General features: G+C 42.1%; 1 protein-coding gene across 1 annotated transcript in view; it reads left to right on the forward strand.

Annotated features, from left to right (window-relative positions):
- The first annotated feature begins 1,678 nt into the window (after positions 1-1,678).
- ets1 (v-ets avian erythroblastosis virus E26 oncogene homolog 1) overlaps positions 1,679-26,661 on the forward strand; it is a 77,813-nt gene continuing 52,830 nt past the window's right edge. Inside the window, exons 1-3 of the mRNA XM_060924112.1 lie at positions 1,679-1,932; positions 5,917-6,012; positions 18,374-18,524. Coding sequence (XP_060780095.1) covers positions 5,944-6,012; positions 18,374-18,524 — 220 coding nt within the window. The 5' untranslated portion in view covers positions 1,679-1,932; positions 5,917-5,943. The remainder of the gene's footprint in view (positions 1,933-5,916; positions 6,013-18,373; positions 18,525-26,661) is intronic.

The following is a 26,661-nucleotide window of genomic DNA, read 5'->3' on the forward strand; positions in this document are numbered from 1 at the left end:
CGACAGTGCTAACCACTACACCACTGTGCTGCCCATTTTCATAAGATCAATTCATCTTCATTTGCTTACAAACACCTAGCATCTAATTGCACCAAAAATAACTGGAGGTGTGCACAGTGTTTCATAAGAAGCACCAAGAAAGGATTCACTCCTGTTATTTTTATGCCTCCGCCACCGTAAGGTGCAGGAGGCATTATGTTTTCGGGTTGTCCGTCCGTCCGTGCGTCCGTCCGTCCCGAAACCTTGTGAGCGCGATATCTCAAAGGCTAATGAAAGGAATTTCACCAAACTTTTACCATTTATGTGCTTTGGGACAAACATGAACTGATTAGATTTTGAGATCAAAAGGTCTAAGGTCAAGGTTACTGTGAGGTCAAATGTCTGTCCGAAAACCTTGTGAACACAATATCTCCAAGGCGAATGAAAGGAATTTCACCAAACTTTCACCATTTGTGCATTTGGGGACAAAGATAAACTGATTAGATTTTGAGATCAAAAGGTCTAAGGTCAAGGTCAGTGTGAGGTCAAATGTATGTCCGAAAAGCTTGTGAACACAATATCTCCAAGGCGAATGAAAGGGATTTTACCAAATTTTCACCATTTGTGCATTTGGGGACAAAGATAAACTGATTAGATTTTGAGATCAAAAGGTCTAAGGTCAAGGTCACTGTGAGGTCAAATGTCTGTCCGAAAACCTTGTGAACACAATATCTCCAAGGCGAATGAAAGGAATTTCACCAAATTTTCACCATTTGTGCATTTGGGGACAAAGATAAACTGATTAGATTTTGAGATCAAAAGGTCTAAGGTCAAGGTCAGTGTGAGGTCAAATGTATGTCCGAAAACCTTGTGAACACAATATCTCCAAGGCGAATGAAAGGAATTTCACCAAATTTTCACCATTTGTGCATTTGGGGACAAAGATAAACTGATTAGATTTTGAGATCAAAAGGTCTAAGGTCAAGGTCACATGTCTGTCCGAAAACCTTGTGAACACAATATCTCCAAGGCTCATCTCATCTCATTATCTCTAGCCGCTTTATCCTTCTACAGGGTCGCAGGCAAGCTGGAGCCTATCCCAGCTGACTACGGGCGAAAGGCGGGGTACACCCTGGACAAGTCGCCAGGTCATCACAGGGCTGACACATAGACACAGACAACCATTCACACTCACATTCACACCTACGGTCAATTTAGAGTCACCAGTTAACCTAACCTGCATGTCTTTGGACTGTGGGGGAAACCGGAGCACCCGGAGGAAACCCACGCGGACACGGGGAGAACATGCAAACTCCGCACAGAAAGGCCCTCGCCAGCCCCGGGGCTCGAACCCAGGACCTTCTTGCTGTGAGGTGACAGCGCTAACCACTACACCACCGTGCCACCATCTCCAAGGCTAATACAAGTAATTTCACCAGGTCAAGATTACTGTGAGGTCAAATGTCCATCCCCAAATCACAACTTAATAAGGCGTGTAGTCTACCAGGCGGAGGCATCCCCATCGAGTTCTATCTAGTTCTTAATTTGAATGCTCAGAGTGGCTGCCAAGTTTTTTTTTTTTTTTCACTGAATCCTGATTTTTTTTTTCCACCCATGTGTATGCTCGCACTTCCTCCTCCTGCCAAACCCAAACCCACACCAGGGTGCTGTGAATGAAAACGGTTCTCCTGGATCTCCAGGTTCTCCCATCACTCAGGCGGTGTGTGCGCGCGTGCGCGCGCGCTGCCGGGGAGCAAACCAGTTGAAGTGAGCTGTGACTGGCGTGCGCGCGCACTAATTGGCCGAGGGCGGGAGCGCGCGCGCACTGAGCGTTCTTTTATCCTTCTGTTCCCAAAAGACGCGGCGCGCGCTTCAACGCCAGGTACAACACTCAGGAACGGCAGCCCGAGAGTAAGTCGCTGACTTCCAGGAGTTTACTCCACCTTAATCACGGTAAGAACAGACTTCTGTTATTATCGGATGGAGTTCAGTGTCTGTGTGTGTGTGTGTTAATAAACTGAAAGAAAGCAGAGATTTACCGGAGAGTGTTTAAATGGACACTTGCGTCTCACACTTTCTGGGCTTCTTCTCCTTCTGGGCTTGTCAAATGTCAGTGCTATGCAACTGATTACGCATACAAGCTGAATCTGCATTAGTTTCTTTTGCTGTTGCATGCATGCATGCATGCATAATAATAATAATAATAATAATAATAATAATAATAATAATAATAATAATAGTGAGTGCTAAGTTGGTCCAAAAGAGTACAAGAGGAGGCGTGACAAGGTGGGGGAAATGTAATTCATTGGGAACTTTGTAAGGAAAAAATAGTATATATACATGAGCCAAAGAGTGTTTTAGAAAATGAAGAAGATATTATGGGATGTAAATGTACAGCGTGACTAGAAGCCAGAAGGCCGGACATTGCGCTCATTGAAAAGACTGTCAAAAAAAGTGTGCAGGAATATTGGGATTATTGATATTGCAATCCCAGGTGATTCCATGGTCCATGAGAAGGAAATTGAGAAGCTCAAGAAAGCTCTCAGGAGAGAAACAGCTGGACTTTGGCAGATAAGAGGTAATGGTTATCCCAATGGTAGTAGGTGCACTTGGTTGTATAACGGTTGACTTAAGCAAACAGGTAGAAAAGCTTGGAATTAAAATGGCAAGAACGATGTTACAGAAGACAACATTGCTTGGAACAGCAAGGATACTGTGAAGAGTGCTTGAAACCTGATCGTGGAGGGGAAAAAAAAAATGAATGCCCAGGACCCTTGGTTATTTGTTATGACCCATTCCTTGGCTAAAAGTGGCAAAGATCAGCCTGTGAAGAGTGTGAATAATAATAATAATAATAATAATAATAATAATAACGACAAGAAAAATCATCATCATGTGATAATTTTTCTCAGATTTTCAACTGAATGCTGGAAGTTGCTTGTCTTTATGCCTAAAATGCATGAAAATCCACATGGACCTGCTTTAATATGCATGTGTTTCTGATCGTCTGTCATTTGTAGACATGCTTACCAAAACAGCTGGCAAGTTTGTGAGCAATTCTGTGCATCAACAGAAACATTTCAGTCTCTGTTTTCTGAAAGAAGATTATTCATTTAGTGTGAGACAACAGAAGAGCAGGGCAACTTCGAGATGACCCAAGTCACCTCAAAACTTGTCTAGGAGTTACATAGGTGGAATCCTTAAACAGTTCAAGATGTTCAAACACACACACACACACACACACACACACACACACACACACACACACACACACACACACGCTGCTGCTGCTGCTCTAGGTGATTCCTCAGCTGCTGATCTGCCCGTGTGTGTGTGTGTGTGTGTGTGTGTGTGTGTGTGTCCCAAACTCCCTCCACAAACAGAACCCTCACAGCTGGGTTCCAGCCCTCTCAGCTAATGCCTCTGCCAGTAAACAGTGATAAAGAGATGGCAAGGGATGAACAGAGGAAAGGAAGAAAGGAAAATTAAAGTGAAGGCTGGAAATACAGGAGACAGTCAAGTGTACCTGCTGAGCTATTAAAGAGTTCTGAGATGTTTACTGGTTCATAACTGTGAACCATGATATAATATCTTTTAAAATGCAAGACCTTGCCAGGCAATTAATTAATTAATTAATTAATTAATTAATTAATTAATTAATTAATTAATTAACATTAAGCAGCACAGGCTTTTTAAAAATGTGTGTATTTGAGGAACATGACGATGCAGCATTGTGTTATCAGAAATGATGTACTTTGCTGTCCTGCTGTGTTAATACTGAAACAAAAAAAATCAATTGCAACAGATTCTGATATCTAACAACTTAATCTTTAAGTCATGAGTCCCCCACCCTCTTCTTCTTCTTCTTCTTCTTCTTCTTCTTCTTCTTCTTCTACTTCTTCTTCTTCTGTTTCTTCTCCTTCTTCTTCCTTTATTATTATTATTATTATTACATTGTCACTATACCACTTTTTCTTTTCTGATACTGATAATGCAACCTTGAGTAGGCCTTTCAGCTGATATCGATACCTAATCTATTTTTTCTAAACACTACTAAACTTTTAAAATATTTTTTTTACGTAAAATCCGAAGCACTTAACAACATACAAGACAAAATACTGAGCTAAAAACATGCTTTTACATGATTTAGAGCTTTTACACAACAACGTAGCCTATAAAACAACAAAAGGATAAAATCTAAATATAATAAAAATCAATCTTAAGAAAACAAACAAACAAACAAACAAACAAACAAACAAACAAACAAACAAACAAAGAAAAGCAATACAATCAAGTCTATATGTGCATTGATATTTATAGTTTGCAAAAAAAAAATCCAATTCTAATGTTTTGCATTTGTTACAGAATCAGATCAAATTCATTGTTTTTTTCCTCCGATATCCGATCTACCCTTTTTGCTGGTTGTGGCCTCATACTAATACGAGGTATTGGACTGGAGTCAACTCCTGTTGTTGTTGTTGTTAATAATAATAATAATGGGTGGTACCGTACGGTGGTGTAGTGGTTAGCACTGTCACCTCACAGCAAGAAGGTCCTGGATTTGAGCCCAGTGACTGACAGGGGCCTTTCTGTGTGGAGTTTGCATGTTCTCCCCATGTCTTTGTGGGTTTCCTCTGGGTGCTCTGGTTTCCCCCCCAGTCCAAAGACATGCAGGTTAGGCTAATTGGTGGCTCTAAACTGACCGTAGGTGTGAATGTGAGTGTGAATGGTTGTTTGTCTCTATGTGTCAGCCCTCCTATGATCCATCTGGCAACTTGTCCAGAGTGTACCCTGCCTCTCGCCCATAGTCAGCTGGGATAGACTCCAGCTTGCCTGTGACCCTGTACAGGATAAGTGGTTACATATAATGGATATTATTATTATTATTATTATTATTATTATTATTACTATGTTAGCACTGTTGCCTCACAGCAAGAAGGTTATGGGTTCAAACCCTGCAGTCACCTTTCTGTATAGAGTTTGCATGCACTCAAAAAAAAAAAAAAACATTGGATTTACTTAACCGAGTTATGGCAACCGGTCCCACGAAACTGTGTTAATTTAGATGTATTGAATACAGTTATGTTGAGTTTTTCAACACATAACTGTATTCAATACATCTAAATTAACACAGTTTCGTTGGACCGGTTGCCATAACTCGGTTAAGTAAATCCAATGTTTTTTTTTTTTTGAGTGTGTTCTCCTCGTGTCTATGCGGGTTTCCTCCGGGTGCTCCCCCGACTTAGTGTCCCCCACAGCCCTGATGGATAAGCTGTATAGATAATGGACAGATGGATGGATGGATAATTAAAAAATCCCACAAACACTAGGAAGTGCAAAAACAGAACCACAGAAGCAGCAATACAGACTACAGACAAACAACACTGCCATTTGCTTTGCGTTTGTGTGTATACTTCTTTCAGTATGCCGTTATTGTGCCGCTGTTCTGCATTTGAGTGACAGTTGATTAGAAGTCCAGGGTAGCAGTGCATCTGCTGCAGAACTGTGTCTCAGATAAACAGGGACTGATTGATGGACATGGACATTCCCACGCCAGTCTGACTCATGTTATAATAAGCTGTTTTTTGTTGTTGGTTTTTTTTCCTACTCTTTGAAACACATTTGTACAGGAAGTTGTTTGTTTCAGTATTTGGTTACAGTTTGGACAAATGTAGTCTTTATTCTTTGTGCAACCTTCCAGAACAAGTTTACCACCAAATTCTTGGAAAATTGAGGAATTTTGATTAAAATTAATAGTTTATATAGTTTCTGAGAAATATTCAGTGTACCAATATTTAATCTAACCCTACACAGCTTTGCTTATTCGAGGAAATTGGATTTAATATAATGACTGGTTGCATCAAGGATGTATATATTAGATGTCAAATAATTTTACTTTTGTTTTAAAGAAGGATATGTGCTCTTCCCCCACTCCAGGCCTGCAGTGCACCTCCACAGACCACCATGAGTTACTATATGGATCCAGTTTCTTCCTACCAGCTTCATCATCCAACTGACCATCTGGGTGTGATGGTGAGACACATCATAAATTACCCCTGTTTGGCCTGAGCAGTCTGTAGCACGAGGCACATGCATAGCAGTTTGTTAACACACACCTCTTAGTTTGTTTCATCATCCTGATGAAGTGTTCTAAAGTTTTATTACAAGCCATACAAACTGTCCAGAAGTTGAAATAAAGGTGACTCCATTTGCGAGATTTTTAAATTATATTCGTATGAACACAAAAGGATACAAAATCCTGTTTCTACTAAATAGTCATGATACTTTTATGTAGTTGTCTATCTTACAGTCTCATTCATTCATGAAATGTCACTGATTTGACCGGTCTGAGGTCTCCCATATTTATCCAGGTTTCTGTTTCATGTGTGGGATTGTGTGTTACAACTTTATCTGAGTGTAGGATGGCAGAGGTCAGAGTCGTGGCAGTTGCATTCAATAAATCTATTACCGGTGACATGTTATCTTCCATAGAAATAAAACAACTGCTGAAAAAAAAAGACTTTAAGCCTCAGCAACAATTCATAGAGGGGTGAAAAACAAAACAAAACATTCACGTCTGCAAAAAAAAAGAGCCTGTCTGCTACTACGCAGGGTCAGTAGGGTTAAAGCAGTTCACGGATCCCACGCTTGCACTCTGAGAAGCATGAACAGCTGAATGGTAGGTGCGTGATCAAAATGCACCAAGAACATTTGGCCATCGGTATGCACGGCAGCAACTTGAGAAGGCGCTCGAATGGAGCCCAAACGGGTCACATGCTAATCTGCAGCCGACCCAGTCCACGCACACAGAGTCCAAGCAATCGGCTAATGTGCCCAGACGCTCAGCATGTCTTTTGAAATTGAGATGAGAGTTTACAGGTCTCTTGGTATGGTCAGAGGCTACGTTGAGTGTGCCCTCTGCCGGATTCATGAATTTGCATGGATTAAAGAAGAAAAGGGATGCTTTCAGATCTCTCTATGCTCACTTTATGAGAGGACAGACTCTGAAAGAGAGAGAGTTTGAGAGTTCAGGAAACAGATTCATAGTGCTACTAAGAAAAAAATTGTATTGTTTTCTGATACCATGTCCATGCAGCAAATATAGCATATATGCATGTTATCAATTATACTCGCCTCATCTCTTGCAAGCATCATCAAGCTGTGAGCAACATCAGGGCTTGGAGTATTTTGGTTACCAGTTTTGTTCAAAATCCAGTGCTGTGAACTAGATCTATTTTCAAAATAGTAAGAAAGCACTTGTTCATGAATTGTCTTAGAAGCATTATGTAGTACTAATGAGCACATTTTGTTTCACAAGTGTAGTTTAAAGACTCTAAAATAAAAAAAATTAATAAAAAAATTAAAGCGAATCACAGAAGTTTGATATCAGCTTTTCAATATATCTGCCAAAAAACTCAAAAACTTACAAAACCTTTCATTTGACCTTTCAGCAGGACCAAACAAAAGCTGTGATAATCAAAAGGTAAATTTTCTTAAAATAAACACCACTTACTTGATATCGAATCAGTAGCCTTGGCGAACCATGAAGTGAATTTACAGTGCCTTACAAAAGTATTCACCCACCTTGGCATTTTTCCGGTTTTGTTGCCTCATAACCTGGAATTACAATGGATTGTTTGAGGGTTTGCATCATTTCATTTATAGAACATATCTACAGCTTTGAAGATGTGATTTTTTTTAATTGTGAAGCAAACAACAAATAGGACAAAATAACAGAAAACTTCAACATGCATAACTACACACGTGGCATTTCCCATGATGGCCACAAAGATCAATTTTAGTCTCATTTGACCAGAGAATCTTCTTCCATGTGTTTGGGGAGTCTGCCACATGTTGTTGGGCAAACTCCAAACGTGTTTTCTTAAGCAATGACTTTTTTTCTGGCCACTCTTCCATAAAGCCCAGCTCTGTGGAGTGTACGGCTTATTGTGGTCCTATGGACAGATACTCCAGTCTCTGCTATGGAACTCTTCAGCTCCTTCAGGGTTACCTTTGGTCTCTGTGCTGCCTCTCTGATTAATGCCCTCCTTTCCTGGTCCATGAGTTGTGGTGGGTGGCCCTCTCTTGGCAGGTTTGTTGTCGTACCATGTTCTTTCCATTTGATGATGATGGATTTGATGGTGCTCCAGGGGCTCATCAAAGATTTGGATTTTTTTTATAACCCAACCATGACTTGTACTTCTCAACAACTTTGTCCCTGACTTGCTTGGAGAGCTCCTGAGTCTTCATGGTGTTGTTTGGTTAGTGATGCCTCTTGCTTAGTGGTGTTGCAGCCTCTGGGGCCTTTCAGAAAAGGTGTATATATACTGACCGATCATGTAGCACTTAGATTGCACACCAGTGGCGGCTGGTAGTCTTTCAAACAGGGGAGGCTGGTCGGTTACGATATTTCCAGATTTTAAAAGAAAAAAGAAAAAAACATCAATTTTGCCCATACTCTTGCCTCTGATCTGGCTGATTGTTGGCAGGGTCACAAGCTGTGAAATAACAGGTTCTTTTGGCCCATTAGCCTACTGTCCAATATACATGATGGTGGTGTTGGGGGGGGTATATTTTAACATTTTATATTTTAAAATTGTGGCATGTTGTTTAAAAATTGATCACTATTGAAAGCAGCTCTTTGTCAGGAACCTCAGCAGTAACAGCAGAGTGTTCTGGAATAGGCACAAGCACTGACCTTGGGGAGCCAAACATAGAGCTGGGTGCCACACATTTCATTCAATGACACTTTCCCTATATTTTACTTATTTTGACTGAGAAATGTTTTACTGACAATTTTGATAACCCTTCACTTTTAATCCAGGTCTGTAGTGTGAAATGTTCTCGGCTGTGTTTTTGTTTAAAAATGTTTTCCAAATTGTAGCTGTGTTTAATTCATATCCAGAGAAATATATATTCCAATATAATATACTCAGCATAAACATTTTAAATAGATTCTATATTTTTGGTCCATCCATGACATATTACTAAAGTAGCCTATTTACTGTTGTTGATGTGGGTCACTTGCTGTTAGCCAATTCACTTTCTCGTACCAGGAGAGCTGAAAGGAACGAGTATTATTCCCTACCTTTTTCACCAAGTCAATTTGAGGCGTTGGTCTACCTAATTTTAATTTCACCAAGTCAATTTGAGGCGTTGGTCTATTTAATTTTAATTTTTTCCTCGAAAGGAAGACTGGCAAATGGCTTCGCCAAAATTAAATCAACAATGCTTGGCATCCGTGCGCAGCTTTCTTGCTAGCTGACTAGCCCCCTCAAGTTCAAGTTCAGTCACTCAAATAAATGAAATTTCTGGAACTAAGATAGCAAACTTGACAACACTATATTTACACTTTATTTACAATGAAAATATATACAAACTAAAAAAGCTGGTAGAAACCATATGTAATGAATGAAATCGAAATGTAAGCTGATCTCTTACAATACACCACACCACTTGCGAATCTGCATGGGACTGAACTGAAATTCACCGCTGCCTGTCTATATTTGAAACGAGCTGTCAATCAAAGAAAATATCCGTCCGCTTTCACCAATCACCAGTCTCCTCGCGGAAATCTTTGCCATGTCCCTCCCACTGTGAGGCTGGGAGTCCGTGGGAGTCCGTGGGTGGGCGTTTTCGCAGTATTTGTCCAATAATCGTCTTGCATTTTGATATTGAAAAGCGCATAGCTCCCAAATGCCATTGAAGTCCACTGAGGCTGGGCTGCATCGCGTTGTCACGAGGGGGAAAAACTCACGCACACATTAGGCAAACTGGGGAAAGTTATAACAGAATGATTTCGCACTGTAGTTGGGTTGAGCACATATATTTCTATGATTCTGGATCTGAAATAGCAGTGTCATAAGGCCAGCTATAACATAAGCCTAGCGCAATTCATCCTACACGATGTTCGTCATTTTTAGAGGAGGCTGAGCCTCCCTCGTTGTCTTAGAGCAATCGCCCGTGTTGCACACAGATGGACTTTATTTCATTAATTATGTGACTTCTGAAGGTAATTGGTTGTACCAGAACTTTTTAGGGGCTTCAAAGCAAAGGGGGTGAATACATATGCACATGCCAATTTTCAGTTTTTTATTTAGAATTAAAAAAAATATATCCTCATTTCACTTCACCAACTTGGACTATTTTGTGCAGATCCATTACATAAAACTCAGATTAAAAAAAAATTAATTGCAGGTTGTATGTAACAAAATAAGTAAAAAGCCAAGGGGGTGAATACTTTTGCAAGGCACTCTATTTATCTTTTTTATCTGCCGATTATCTTCCAATACTACAAAGTTATAACAAGGTTTCTCTTATTTCATTTCTGGTTCTGATTGGTTCCGAAGTTTATCAAGAAGTAGCACGGGTAATCAAACTTGATCAGAATAAGTGCTGATTGGTTACAAAGTTTCACTATTGTTACATTCATTGTTACGATCTTACAATACGATGACATAGTGGCTTCGCCACTCATTTTTGTGTACCTTTGATAACGCGAGATCAAATGTTTGTATCGTAAGATTACGATTCACCGTTCTGGTGATTGTAATGCGTATGCACATGCACAGTGCGCTATTGTTACATTTATTCTTACATTCCTACAACATGATGACATAGTGGCTACAGCCTCGCTTTACTTCTATGAGGCAGTAGCCACAAAAAAAGTGACTGAATAACAAGACACAATAAAGGCCTCGAGCTTCTAACAATCACAAATTTCTGTTGGTTTTAAGGTAGGTTTATATGATGAGATCCATTTTATTCCTAGAAATGTGGATGGTTGCCCCAAATAAGCCAGTGTTCTATTATTTGCATTGGTGAACTAACAATGAAAGCAAGTAGCTTGACAAGAGGGTTGGACTGCTGACAATTTTGAGTACACTACCTCCTCTTTTGACTATCGTCTCATCGGGATGACTGATTTCACTACTCACTTATCAACATCCTGTCGCCATGAACATGAGGAGAGACAGCGATGCCCTTTCTGAGTCCAGCATACCCTCCAACCTCCAACCAATAAATCCTCCTCTAGACATCACTTCCCTTTACAATCCCTACAATCCTGCACCCTTCCATTCCACCCAAAACTCCCTCTATCCATTTGTCTCTTCTCTGTATGGCTTCAGAGTCTCAGACAGTCTCCTCCTGCTCTCAATCCTGCCAGTACCACAACCTTGTAAAGCTACTACCAGGGATTACGTTGATAACAGAGGCTCTGCTTTTGCAGCAGGCTTTATCAGATGGACAGCTGTTCAGATAGTCTGAACTTCGCTCCTCTCTGGAGTCAGGTCTGAGTTCACTTATCATGGAAGGTTTGCCAAGGTTTTGATGGCAGGAACTAACATTAAATGAGAATGATGATGGATCTGAAATTAAGACAGACCTTCCACTGGCCTTTTATTGGGAGTTCATCTTCGAGAGCACATCCTCTTGTTGAAGATGAGGCACAAAAGATCTCGCAGAGGAGATTAAGAGTTGGACTGATTTTATGGAGACACAGAATAACATTGTATACCCGTTGTAAACATCTGGGATGTTTCAGTAAGCAGGAGGAAGCAGAAAGCTTTTAAAATATTTATGTATTTATTAAATGCAATCTTTGCTATGAGAAGACTTTTTGCATCAGTGAATGCACAAGTTACTTCCAGTATACTTTTGTATACAGCATCATCATCATCATCATACACACTTACAAAAGGCTAATTTGGATAGTAATAGGCTCATAGCTTCCTGAAAGGGTTGTACCTGAAAGCCTTTCTGGTTGATGGAAGCATTGTTTTTTTGGTTGTATACCCCATAGAGTGAGGACAGAGATGTTTAAGAGTTCCAGCAAGAATAATGGTTGTATTGGTGTTCTTGTATATTTCCATATGAATAGAATAAAACTGGCCTGTTTTGCAATATGGCATATACATTTTGTATACAAGGCCCATTCTATAACTGCGGTTACATTTCAAGCGTTGACTCTGTTGGTCGTCGTCAACTCTGTTACCGTCACACTGGGCAATCCATTAACAGAGTCGATGATAAACAGACTTGACATTTCCCCCCATTTTGTGTCTTAACTTCACATGCTAACCTCAAACTGGCTAGCACACGGCATGCGTAAAAACATAATTTTATGGATTTTAATTATATTATTGTTTTTCAAAAATGAGTGAGAGATTCACTCCAGTATCACAATAACAGATTTGACAGATAATTAATCTACTGTTGGTGTATCCTCAACAATTTGTTCAAATTAATTGAGAGAAGAAACATAACATACCTCACTGCCTTTATGAAGTTTCCCACCAGAGGAAGTGACGTCTCTTGATGCAGGTGTTATGCGTATTATTAAAAGTCTTTGTGGATTTTATGCAGTTTTATAACAGAGTTGACAAGAACATTGGGACGGGTAAAAAAATATGTTTTTATTACTGAAATTTCACATTACATTTTCTATGCAACTGATTTTATAACAGTTAATAGAATAAGACCCCAAAAACAGATTGTTAGACTCACTACATATTTATCCAAATTGAGCATATGAATCAGGAGTCGAAGACAGCCAATAATGTGGGGGGAGGGGTGGGAGTCATTTAGTTACAGTTGTAGTCAGAAGTTTACATACAGTGACATGAATGTCATCTTGGATATGAATGTCATGGCAATATTTGGGCTTTCAGTAATTTCTTTGAACTGTTCTTTTTTGTGGCAGAATGATTGTACAGCATACATCTTTCATTAAAAAAAAACACTAGAATTTGGTGCACAAGTTTTAATTTTCTTTGGGCTTTCTGAAAATCAACACAGGGTCAAAATTATATATACAGGGTCAAAAATATACATACAGCACACCTAATAATGTATTTGGGTAAAATGTCTCTTCCAAGATTCACCTTGACCAAACTTTTTTGTTTATCATGAACAAGCTTCTGGCAGAATTCTGGTTGGATATTTCATGACTCTTCATGGTAGAATTGGTAGAGTTCAATTAAATGTTTTTTTCTTGGCATGGACTCGACTTATAAGCATGGTCCATATATTTTCAATAGGGCTGAAGTCAGGACTTGTTTTAAGCTTAATGTTAGCCTGCTTTATCTTCCACAACCAGCTCTGATATGTGTTTGGGTTAATTGTCTTGTTGCAACTCTCAAGTCGTGTTCAAGTTTCTGATGGTTTATGCTGAAGAATTCTGAGGTAGTCCTCTTTCTTCATTATTCCATCCACTTTGTGCAATGAACCGGTTTCACTGGCAACAAAACAGGTGTTAATTTTGGAGCAGGGGGTTATTTCTTGGATAGCAGCCTCTTAGTCCATGGTGATGTAAAACTCACTGAACTGTAGACAGTGATCCATCAGCTTCCAGTTCATGGCAGGGTTGTACCATGGTGGTTCCCAGGTTGTTCCTGACCATCCAAACCAATTTCCTTTCAGCTGAGGGTGACAGTTTGGGTTTTCTTGAAGCAAAGTGTCTTGACAAAGTGACAACACCTCATAATAACTTGCATACAATTGTTTGAACTGATCTTGGGATCTGCAGTTGTTTAGAAATGGCTCCAAGAGGCATTCCAGAGTTGTGTACATCTGTGATCCTCTTTCTCAGATCTGCACTAAGCTCATTGGACTTTCCCATTGTATTGTGTGTCGGTCAATCCAATGAGAGCTGTCAACAAACCCTTTTTATGAAGGCACAGAGAAGCTACCAGCTGTAGTCAATCATGATCATTAACAGGAAGTTAAGAGACCTCGGCCTTGGCAAGATAAAAGACATTTTGGAAGCTTCAGCACCTCTGAATTAATAATCTAAGTGAGTGTATGTAAATTTTTGACCCTGTATGTATAATTTTGACCCTGTATTGATTTCAGAAAATCCAGATGTGCTATTGGACCAGGTGGGTGGAGCATAGAAGCACGGCAGGCCAGAACTGAGTTTTCAACAAAGCGATTTATTTTTAGCTTTTCAGCCTTTTTCTAGTTCACACACACACACACACACACACACACACACACACACACACACACACACACACAAGTGTTCTGGTTGAGGAGAGCTCCCTTTCTCTGCTCTCCTCTCCTTTTAAAGGGCGCAGTCACTGGGGAAGACACACAAACACAGGTTAATTCCCATCAGGTGCAATGATTCCACCACTTACCTTCCCTGACTCCGCCCTCCATTCACCGACTGACGCTTGGTCACATACTGCCACATACCTCCCACCGCCCGACTCAGGCTGGGGAGCTGTCTGGCCTGTAGCTGACTCCCCCCCCGACGGGAGAGGAAATCCGCCATGACCATCTGTGCCCCCAGCCTGTAGACCACCTTGAACTTAAACAGCTGGAGTGCCAGATACCAACGGGTGATCCGCGCGTTGGCATCCTTCATGCGGTGGAGCCACTGTAGGGGTGCGTGGTCTGAACAGAGGGTGAAAGGGCACCCCAGCAGGTAGTAGCGGAGGGCGAGGACTGCCCATTTGATGGCGAGGCACTCCTTTTCGATCGTGCTGTACCTGCCCTTGTGCACCGACAGCTTCCGGCTGATGTACAGCACTGGGTGGTCCTCCCCCCCACTTCCTGGGACAGAACAGTCCCCAGCCCTCTGTCTGACGTGTCTGTCTGCAAAATAAAGGGGAGAGAAAAGTCAGGGGAGTGTAACAGTGGACCCCCACACAGTGCAGCCTTCACCTCCGAGAAAGCCCGCTGGCATTGCTCCGTCCACTGGACTGGATCTGGTGCTCCCTTTTTAGTGAGATCAGTCAGCAGGCTGGTGACATCCGAATAATTAGGCATAAACCTACGATAGTAGCCAGTCAGCCCCAGGAACTGTCTCACCCCCTTTTTGGTCTTGGGCCTTGGGCAGGCCGCAATCACTGCTGTCTTATTAATTTGGGGACACACCTGCCCATTGCCCAAGTGGAATTCCAGATACCATACTTCCACCTGCCCAATCGCACACTTCTTCGGGTTGGCTGTGAGACCCGCTCGCCTCAGCGACCTAAGGATGGCCCTTAGGTGTTCCACGTGCTGCGGCCAATTGTTACTATAAATAATAATGTTGTCCAAGTAAGCGGCCACGTAAGTGGCATGGGGGCGGAGGACCCTAGCCATAAGCCGCTGGAACGTAGCGGTCACCCCAAACAGTCCAAAAGGAAGTGTGACGAACTGGTGTAGGCCAAATGGTGTGGAAAAGGCCATTTTCTCTCAGGATAGTGGAGTCCAGGGGATCTGCCAATATCCCTTTGTCAAATCCAGTGTTGAATAAAAACGAGCCGTGCCTATTCGATTGAGCAACTCGTCAATACGCGGCATTGGGTACGCATTAAACTTAGACACCGTGTTGACTTTCCTATAGTCCATGCAGAACTGGACCGACCCATCGGCCTTGGGAACCAAGACCACCGGGCTGCTCCAGTCGCTGTGGGACTCCTCGACGATGCCCATTTCAAGCATGGCCTCAAGCTCTTCCCGAACCACCTTTTTTTGTGTTTGGGCAGTCTGTAAGGGTGGCTGTGCACTACTACCCCCAGGGGCATCTCAATGTGGTGTTCTATGAGGTGGGTGCAGCCGGGCAGCGGTGAGAACACGTCAGAAAATTCTGTTTGCAACTGGGCGACCTCCGTGAGCTGGGTCGGGGAGAGGTGGTCTCTACAGGGGATCGGAGCAGTGAGTGATGTCAATTTCCCTTTTTGAACCTCCGGCCCCAGCTCCACCTTCTCCGGAACCACCGACACCAATGCCACGGGGACCTCCTCATTCCAAAGTGTTAGTAGGTTGAGGTGGTATATCTGTAACGCCCCACCCCTGTTCATTCACCTCACCTCATAGTCGACATCCCCGACTTGCCGTGTGACCTCAAAGAGTCTTTACCACCTGGCGATCAATTTAGAGCTCAACGTGGGCAACAACATGAGTACTTTATCTCCCGGTGTGAATTCCCTAAGGCGCGTGCCCCTGTCGTACAGATGGACTTGACGTTCTTGGGCCTGCCGCAAATTCTCCAGGGTTAGGTGTGTGAGTGTGTGGAGTTTGGCACACAGCTCAATAACGTATTGAATTTCATTTTTACTGGTTGAAGGTCCCTCCTCCCAATTTTCCCGTAGCACAACCAGAATGCCACGTGGCTTACGCCCGTATAGTAATTCGAATGGGGAGAACCCCGTGGAGGCTTGTGGGACCTCTCACACTGCAAATAACAGGGGCTCAAGCCATTTATCCCAGTTGCGTGCGTCCTCACTTACGAATTTTCTAATTATGCTTTTGAGGGTGCGATTAAACTGTTCAACTAAGCCATCTGTTTGTGGGTGATAAACGCTGGTGCGGATAGGCCTAATTCCCAGTTACCCATACAGCCAGCTGCGCCTCGCCCATTAGCAGGGGGAGGAGGCGCGCCACGTGCTGTTCCACCGGCCAACCCCATGCCTCAGCTGCCTGCTCAAAAAGAGCGAGGAAGGCTTCGGGGTCGTCCTGTGGACCCATCTTCGTTAGGGTGATGTGGGGAGGGTGAGTGGCGGTGGTGATCGGGGCCCCCGCCGACATGAGCAGGTGCCGGAACGCCTGGCAAGCTTCCTGTTGCCCCAGCACCAGGGCTTTGAAGCGTTGTTCTTGCTCCTTCTGGAGGGCAGTCAGCGCCTGGTTCTGGCTCTGTTTGGCTGTAGGCGAGGGCATGGACCAGGTCCTTGAAGGGGGAGGACTCCATGTGGCCATTCCCTTCTGCATTTTCCCAGGTTTCGGCACCACTGTGGTATTGGACCAGGTGGGTGGAGCACAGAAGCACGGCAGGCCAGAACTGAGTTTTCAACAAAGCGATTTATTTTTAGCTTTTCAGCCTTTTTCTAGTTCCCAGCCCCCCCACACACACGCACAAGTGTTCTGGTTGGGGAGCGCTCCCTTTCTCTGCTCTCCTCTCCTTTTAAAGGGCGCGGTCACTGGGGAAGACACACAAACACAGGTTAATTCCCATCAGGTGCAATGATTCCACCACTTACCTTCCCTGACTCCGCCCTCCATTCACCGACTGACGCTTGGCCACACCCCCGCTGCCACACCAGAGAAAATTAAAACTTGTGCACCAAATTCTTGTGTTTTTTTTAATTAAAGATGTATGCTGTACAAGCATTCTGCCACAGAAAAACTGTGATGTTTTATGATGTTTTATGGATAAATTGGGTCTAAAATGTACATCAAACATTGTACATTTTACAAACATTGTACAAACATTGTACATTGGTGAAAGTTTGTCAGAATTTGCATCATTGTTCAAAGCTGATTCAATAAATATTTATTTCGTGGAAAATAACAAAAGGTTTATCTCGGATGCAAAATGTACCCTGAATTCTGGAATTGACCCATATGTTGATCTCTTCACTGTTCAAAATAATCCACAAAGAACAGAAACAATTAACCTCCCTTGAATAAGACAAAACAGCCATTCAACTCATCTTTCCCCAAACCAGAGGTACCAATGCAACTCTAACAGGTTTTACTGCAAAAACCCTCGGGTATGTTTCACCTAGATAAAGTCAGTGCAAAGCAAAAGTACCGTAGCTGCTAGAAACTCATTTGTTTCTTTTATGTCCTGAGTCCTTTCCCTTTCAGTCAGTTTACATTAATGCAAGATGAATTTTATTCACGTGGTCCTTAAACTACAGTATAAACCTTGTAAATGCTACGGCTGAATGGTAAACATCAGCAGCTCCAGTTTGCAAAACAATTCGTTTGCATATTATTTACACTTTCACATCCTTTTACGAAATCAAATCAAACACCAGCAAAACTACATCCATAGTTTTAACATGTGCTTTAGCCAATGAAAGTACAGTACATTTGGTCTCAGATAAGCTTTTACATGCTGGGAATTTCCCTGATAGCAGTGTTAGATTTGCTATCTGCTGCCTTCTAGCAATCTTGATTATCTATGCTGAATTTTTATGTAACCAGTGGAGTCAGCAGAGAGCCAAACCCTCATCTCTGTCTCTGTTTCTGTCGCGCACACACACACACGTACACACACTGTCTCTAACTTCCCCTTTTGCCAGACTGACGTCAGTACCCCACTGACATCAAAGGCACGAATATGCTGCTCAAACGTAGAAGTTCGGTAGAATTTTGAACTGTTTTTCAGGCCACACAGGGGATTTCATAAGTCAAAAGTAAAGAGGTTTTTTTTTCTTTTTTTTTTCTTTTTTCTGGTTGCTGGTGCTGCATGTTTGTGGATGAGATTCCCATAGCAGCAAAAGCACTATGACTCATACAGGTCTTTACGTCTCAGTCAGTCATACAACTTCTTCAGAATTTCACGCTATTTGTGGAGAGCTCAGTGTAGAAGTTGGAGTTGATTAAGCAAAAGCTTGGCTTTTCTCAGTGGTTTGTGTGAAATATGGAATGTGTTTGTCTGTATGCACCCTTACAGAGACAGACTGGTGGGATGGTGGTGTCTATGGTAACGCCGAGTCAATTCCCTGGGGTATACCACCCCCAGCATGCACCCCCTGCCAGGGCTGCATATGCCCATGACATCACACTGCAGGAAGTACCCAATGGCCCAGAGTTTGGCCCCAATGGTAAGCTGTTTGGGAATGGACATATGAATGGACTTGTGGCTGGAACAAGTATAATGAACATTCTTCTTCTTTTTCTTCTTTTTCTTCTTCTTCTAATTAATTTACATCAATTTTCCCTTTATATCTTCATATGTTCATTCCTAACTTTAACATTTGAAGTGTTTAATATGAAAAGTCCTTCAGTGTCTTTTGAACTGCTGCATAGCTGAAATGTTGGCTATGAGGTCATTCATGTCATTATAAAGCATAGAGCAGCAGATTGTTCATTGCAAACAGAGGCTGTTGTATGAGTGCATGAAACGAGTGCGCACACACACACACACACACACACACACACACACACACACACACACACATGCATGTCTCTTGAGTACAAGACAAAAAACGCATCTGGAAAAGGCATCGCTTTAGGGTCAATGTCCATGTCGTCCCCCAGAGAACAGTGCTCTCTCTGCCACAATTGTGTGTGTGTGTGTGTGTGTGTTTCTAAAAAAGAGCGTATGAAGTAAGATGAAGGGGGAGGGTGTCCACATGCCCAGCATTTTTTTGGTTATGACTTTTTTCAACTGTCGTTTATTTAAAACGGGAACATTCCTCCCAGGGCATTGCCTCTGTTTGACATCACCCTCTTCGCTTTTCATATTGATATATGACAGAGACAATGATTCATGCCATGTTAGCATGTGTGCGCGTATGTGTGCATGCATGCGGGGGTTGTGTTTTCGGGCATCAGCTCTCCTCCGTCACCTCCCGGGCGGGATGCAAGGGCATGAGGGTGCAACAGCGGCCGTCCTTTTCCCAAGCCTGGGGCCTCTGGGGGACTGTGAGGGGATGATGGGATTTGCTGATGTTTGTTGGTGACACACACACTCTCACACACTCACTCAAAGCCTGCAATACTCCCAGTGTATGACCACTGACAGTATCACTTGGAAAAAAAAAAAAAAAAAACTTTCCCTCCAGTGCCTGAGAGAACTCAGCATTCCTGAAAGTGTTCAGTATAATAAAATATAATTAAGTCCAATTGCACAACATATCAATCCAGATCCACCATTTTACAACAAATCTGAACATACAAGATGTATTTTTAAATGATATTATTTCTAATTAATGCTAGTTAACATGCTAACTTTCTATGAACTTTACATTTAAAGTACCAGGATTTGAACATTCATAGCTGCTGGACAAATTCGGGTTGTTGTTCTGAAAGTCCAGTCCATGCTTTTTGAAATATTGGTAACTCGGTGCTGCTACTGGATCCTAATCTTAAACCATTCACTGTTTTTCCATTGTAGTTCTTTGTAAAGTGGCACCAACACCTTATCAGTGTAAAAGACAATTGTTTTACAATTTGTCTTGTATCTTTAATAACAGTTTTGTCCTGGTCTGGATTATGGTGGATCTGGAACCGATCCAAGAAATGCTGATTGCTAGACAGAAATACATACTGAATGGGATGCCTTCCAAGATTTTCTGAAGAAATTTACACTTGGAGACAATTTAGCATAACCCATCTATCTCCTGGAATTTTGGGAGCTTAAAGAAAACCAAAGAACCTAGAGGAAACCAATATGAATGCTAGGAGAACTTGGGGAAACTCCATAACAAACAGTAACCTGAGTGCATGACAGAACCAGGGACTCTGGAGCTGTGAGGTGGCTTCGATTTTTATTTCAGATGTTAAATATTAACAAATTGTCATGGAGAACAGCTCCAGACATTTGCCATATCTGACTTCACTTTTCTTTGACGTGGTAGTTGTTCAGTTAAGTCTGATGCAGTGCTACTTAGTAAATCCAAAACCAAAAAATGAATAGATGTAAGACACTATGTAAGACAAGTAACCTCAAAACAGGTTCACGTGCTTTCAGCCAGACCACCAAAACCAAAAACCGTTGGCTCACTGCAGGAGCTGTTAGTCAAACTGAAACAGTCTGACCTTGGCTGTTATAACGCAAACCACAAGCAGGACCAGTTGCACTCACTGACTCCCAGAGACCTCAATAACCACGGCTAAACCCAGAGTTAAATTATAACCTTTGGGCTAATAATTCAAACTTAATAAGGCTTAAGGAATTTGATGCCGGAATGCATTTTCAAAGGGCTTAGTAGTTAATGAATCAATAGCAGTTACTGGTTTCCTCGCTGCATATTTGGTTCAGGATCATTTTTATTGGCAATGAGGTCCAAAAGTCTGAGAACATGAGTACTTCTATTTTGCATTGCATTCTTATGTAATATTAAAGTTTTCCAGGACAAATCAGATTATCAACAACAACATGATTGGAAAGATGTGAGAAATATTGACATGAATTTCAGAATTAATATTTTATATGTTTTCCCTTTTGCTTTAATGACACCATGGACTGAAGAGTGTCCATAAGAGTGTTGTCAGAACATACACATCAGTGGAAGGGATAAGACTTAAGGAAAATCTGACCTTTTGTACAAAAGACAACGGCTGTTAACACAAGTAGGGACATGGAAAGTGCAAAATCATAAGTATTGGTTATTAGCTCATCCAGCCGACAGGCAATGAGCTTATGCCATCATTGTTGTCTGTCGTCCATCCGTCGTTGTCCATATTTCACTAAAATTGCTTCTTCTCTCTCAACTCTTCACTGATTTTTATTCTTTTTGGCAGGAAGGTTGGTCTGCCTGGGATACATATGACTTCCACCCAAATTCACATAATTACAATTAATAAAGAAGATATGGAGTAATTAAGGTGGCACAGTGGTGCAGTGGTTAGTACTGTTGCCTCACAACAAGAAGGTTCTGGGTTCAAGCCCAGTGGCCAAAAGGGGCCTTTCTGTATGGAGTTTGCATATTCTCCCTGTGTTTGCATGGGTTTCCTCCGGGTGCTCCAGTTTCCTCCACAGTCCAAAGACATACAGTTAGGTTAATTGGTGGCTCTAAATTGACCCGAGGTGTGAATGGTTGTTTGTCTCTGTGTGCCAGCCCTGCGATGACCTGGCAACTTGTCCAGGGTGTACCCCGCCTCTTGCCCATAGTCAGCTGGGATAGGATCCAGCTTGTCCGTGACCCTGCACAGGATAAGTGGTTATGGATAATGGATGGATTGAGTAATTAAGCCCTAATGAGCAGTTTCCACATAAATTGCTTCTTCTCCCTCAGTTCTTCACCACATTTGATTCTTTCTTGCATGAAGGAAGATAGGGGTACCTTGGGTGTATATAAATTCTACCCAGATTTGCTTAATTACAGTTATTAATGAAGTTATGCACTAATTAAGCCTTAATGAACAGTTCAACAAAAATTGTTTCTTTTCAGTCAATTCTTTGCCATTTTGGATTCTTTCTGGCAAATAGGTAGCTATCCCTAGGGTGTATATAGCTTCTATATATAGCTTGTATATAGTGTATAACTTGCAACATTTATTGCATGAGGTGACCCACTTTAGATCATTCCTTCTGGACTAGATGGGGTCGGAGTGAGCTACGCCATCATTGACGGTCTTGTTCAATATATTGAACATTTCCTTCCTTTGTTTAAAAATGTTCAACGTTCTTTGGACCCCACTGTACATTTTAATTTGCTTTTCAGTAGAATATTTTAAGGTACTTTTTTTTTCCTTATGAGGAAGCAGGTTCTCCACCTGCTACTTGATTCTCTTGACCTCCATCAACTGGGCCTTTGAATGAGTCCAGCTTAGATCATTCCTTCCTTTGAACATGTTCACGTGTAGAAGGCGTTCATATTTCTGTAATTACTCAGTGCCATATTTCTGAGAGAAATACGAAGGCCAAAGATTTTTCCGCTCACAAAAAGCGAATAATTAGAACAGGCACTCCAGTCCAAAATAACTATAACACTATTGGAAACAGTCGGGCAGCTACCCATCGGTTTCCAGGTGTGTACTGAAACACAGCGCCCTGGTGTGTATGAGTGCATGTTGTGAGCTGATGGCTGCCTGCTGGTGCTGCAGGTGTGTGCAGTTAAACCAGATCATGGACTATAAACTGCTCCCTGTGACACGTGAGAGCTATATGGGAAACATGAAACGTTCCACTTTGGTCTGCACTATGTCATATTTTTCTCAGTGCATCCCATTTGTGCAGTGCACATGTGTTTTATCAAGGTGTAGAAGAGGGTTATTGTGTGAGTGTTTCATTTAGAGTACTGTACATAGCTGTGGAGTGTCTTTATGTGTGTCCTTTCTGTTCACACCAGATGTAACGGATGTGCTCGCCTGGAAACACATTGTCACACACATTACTTCCTGACATGCTCCATGCCACGGTCATGTTTACACCAAACCTCCTGTCCATTCTTCTTACATGCTAAACACACGCTCACTATACTCTGTCAGAGAGAGCACTGCACAAGCTCACACACTTACAGATGTGCACCATCTTCACTCTTGTTATCATGAGTTATGCACCTATGCATAATGTGGTGTTGCGCACATCAGTATTCAGACCTCAGATGTAACTACAGACTTAAGCACTGTTCAGAAGGTAGGTGGTGTTGAGTTGGAGGAAAAAAGAGAGGTGTGTCTCAGTTACATGCGATTCGGACCTAGGCTCAGTTCAAGTGAGGAGGAGTATTAAGTCCAGCGCCACCATCTGACAGTTTGATGTAACTATAATATATCATGGTGAAAAATAGATTTCAGACTGAAAACTTTGAAATGCCATTTGAAGCCAATATCATCTTCTTTAGTGTTCTGCCTGATGGCAGTTCCGCTCTTACGGCTTCAAACTAGAAATTTTGGTGGGAAGAATTAAAGTAGTGGTTCACTGTTGCCTTCCTCTGGATCATTATATAGGTTTTCTCCTCTCAACCATTCACGCACACATTCACACCTATGGACAATTTAGAGTAGCCAGTTAACCTAACCACATATCTTTGGACTGTGGGGGAAACCAGAGCACCTGGAGGAAACCCGCAGGGACCTGGGGAGCCTCCACACAGAAAGGCCTCTGTCGGCCACTGGGCTTGAAACCAGAACCTTCTTTCTGTGAGGCAATAGTGCTAACCACTATGCCACTATACCACCCTGAAGACAATATGAAATACACAAATGTGACACTTTAAGTAATGTAAATATCAAGTCTACTCTTGGGAATGATCTGGAGAGATGTGTCTTAATCAGAAACATCTTACCTTGAGGACAGGATTTTTATGGATTAAATTTAAGTGAGCATGGTCAGCTTATCCTTCAAACTGTGGGCATGTTTCCTTTGAAAAAAAAAGAGTGCATTATGTGAACACAATTTTGACATTTAATAGTGTGATAAAATAGCACACAATTTCATGACCTCCATTTAGAATCCATCCATCCATCAATTATCTGTAGCCACTTATCCTGTACAGAGTCACAGGCAAGCTGGAGCCTATCCCAGCTGACTATGGGTGAGAGACGGGGTACCTGAGCAAGTCACCAGGTCATCACAGGGCTGACACATAGAGACAAACAACCATTCACACCTACAGTCAATTTAGAGTCACCAATTAACCTAACCTGCATGTCTTTGGACTGTGGAGGAAACTGGAGCACCCAGAGGAAACCCACGCAGACACAGGGAAAACATGCAAACACCACACAGAAAGGCCCTCATTGGCTGCTGGGTTTGAACCCAGGACCTTCTTGCTGTGAGGCAATAGTGCTAACCACGACACCACCATGCCGCCCCCATTTAGAATCTCAATTTAGTATTGCAGTGATTAATGTGACAACTACAACTAGGAGTATATTCTATCTGGCAATCTCAGAAGTGTAGACTTACATCTGAATGGGCTGCACAGAAAGTCAATTTAAGCACCTGCATAAACCAACTCTGAATATTGGAGAACAACTTCTTCCTCCTCCTTGTCCAGCACTACTGCAAGGTTGGGGTCCATGTGGACCCTACTGATCCACATGTCATATTAATTGGAGCATAGTTTTACACCAGATGCCCGTCCTGCCACAACCCTCCCATTTCTGGGCTTGGGAAACAACCATTCACACCTATGGGCAATTTAGAGTAGACAATTAGCCTAACTGCATGTCTTTGGACTGTGGGGGAAACCAGAGCACCCAGAGGAAACCCCCACAGACATGGGGAGAACATGCAAACTCCACATGGAAAGGCCCCCGTCAGCCACTGGGCTCGAACCCAGAACCTTCTTGCTGTGAGGCAACAGTGCTAACCACTACACCACCGTTCCACCAACGCTGAATATTGGTAAACCTTCCCCCATAAATAGTTATGTAACTTTTGAACTTGAATCCAACTTGAATCATCATCATCAGTTGGAGGATTTTTTTTCTTTTTTTTTAGTAAGTGTACTTTCACTTGATTTACGATTTTAGCTACTTGGGCATCTCTCTCTCTCTCTCTCTCTCTCACACACACACACACACACACACACACACACACACACACACACACACACACAGACATACCTTAGATGTTTTAGTAAATGTTGTACATGTGTGTCTGTAACTTGTAAACTTTGTGAATCCTACATACTGTATGTGCATTCTGTGTCTGTGTAAGTTTCAGTGTTAATGAGCGCAGTGCTATTATAAACACTTTCTCACTTTCATCAATTAAAGTGACACATGTTGGGTTAACTTTTGCTACAAGAGCTCAGTGTGAAAACAGCATCCCAGCTACACACACCAGCAGCTTGCGTATACTTTTGGAAGCACTAACATCTACTCGGCCTGAGCTAGCAGCTGTGTTTGGGCACCCTGGGACCAGTCGCCTGGCTTTCATGAGATGTGATTTGACAGCTGGACAGTGCAAGAAGAGACAAATTGCACGTTATGAAGCTGATACGGAAGAGTGTGTGAGTGTGCTTGTGTGTTTCTATAAGTGCATGCGTGGGTGCATGTGTTTGGAGGAGTGGGACGTAGGTTTCTCTGACAAGGGGCACGTCCTCATGAGTGAAGGCCCTTTTTTTTGTCTTAAAGTAAACAGGCGGCCGGTGGGGGTCTGGGGGTTATGGGAAAGAAGGAAACTGCGATGCTAATCAGCCCTGAACACACTTCCCTCTACTATAAACCAAAAAAACATGAGAGAGAGAGAGAGAGAGAGAGAGAGCAATGAGAACAAATAGGTAAACAAAGCAGAAGACCGAATTCATTCTAAGTAACTGACCAGGTAATGTAATTATTATTATTATTATTATTATTACAACCCCAATTCCAAAAAAGTTGGGACAAAGTACAAATTGTAAATAAAAACGGAATGCAATGATGTGGAAGTTTCAAAATTCCATATTTTATTCAGAATAGAACATAGATGACATATCAAATGTTTAAACTGAGAAAATGTATCATTTAAAGAGAAAAATTAGGTGATTTTAAATTTCATGACCACAACACATCTCAAAAAAGTTGGGACAAGGCCATGTTTACCACTGTGAGACATCCCCTTTTCTCTTTACAACAGTCTGTAAACGTCTGGGGACTGAGGAGACAAGTTGCTCAAGTTTAGGGATAGGAAAGTTAACCCATTCTTGTCTAATGTAGGATTCTAGTTGCTCAACTGTCTTAGGTCTTTTTAGTCGTATCTTCCGTTTTATGATGCGCCAAATGTTTTCTATGGGTGAAAGATCTGGACTGCAGGCTGGCCAGTTCAGTACCCGGACCCTTCTTCTATGCAGCCATGATGCTGTAATTGATGCAGTATGTGGTTTGGCGTTGTCATGTTGGAAAATGCAAGGTCTTCCCTGACAGAGACGTCGTCTGGATGGGAGCATATGTTGCTCTAGAACCTGAATATACCTTTCAGCATTGATGGTGTCTTTCCAGATGCATAAGCTGCCCATGCCACACGCACTAATGCAACCCCATACCATCAGAGATGCAGGCTTCTGAACCGAGCACTGATAACAACTTGGGTCGTCCTTCTCCTCTTTAGTCCGAATGACACGGCGTCCCTGATTTCCATAAAGAACTTCAAATTTTGATTCGTCTGACCACAGAACAGTTTTCCACTTTGCCACAGTCCATTTTAAATGAGCCTTGGCCCAGAGAAGACGTCTGCGCTTCTGGATCATGTTTAGATACGGCTTCTTCTTTGAACTATAGAGTTTTAGCTGGCAACGGCGGATGGTACGGTGAATTGTGTTCACAGATAATGTTCTCTGGAAATATTCCTGAGCCCATTTTGTGATT

This window comes from Neoarius graeffei, chromosome 6 (assembly GCF_027579695.1).
Source record: "Neoarius graeffei isolate fNeoGra1 chromosome 6, fNeoGra1.pri, whole genome shotgun sequence".
Taxonomy (NCBI): domain Eukaryota; kingdom Metazoa; phylum Chordata; class Actinopteri; order Siluriformes; family Ariidae; genus Neoarius; species Neoarius graeffei.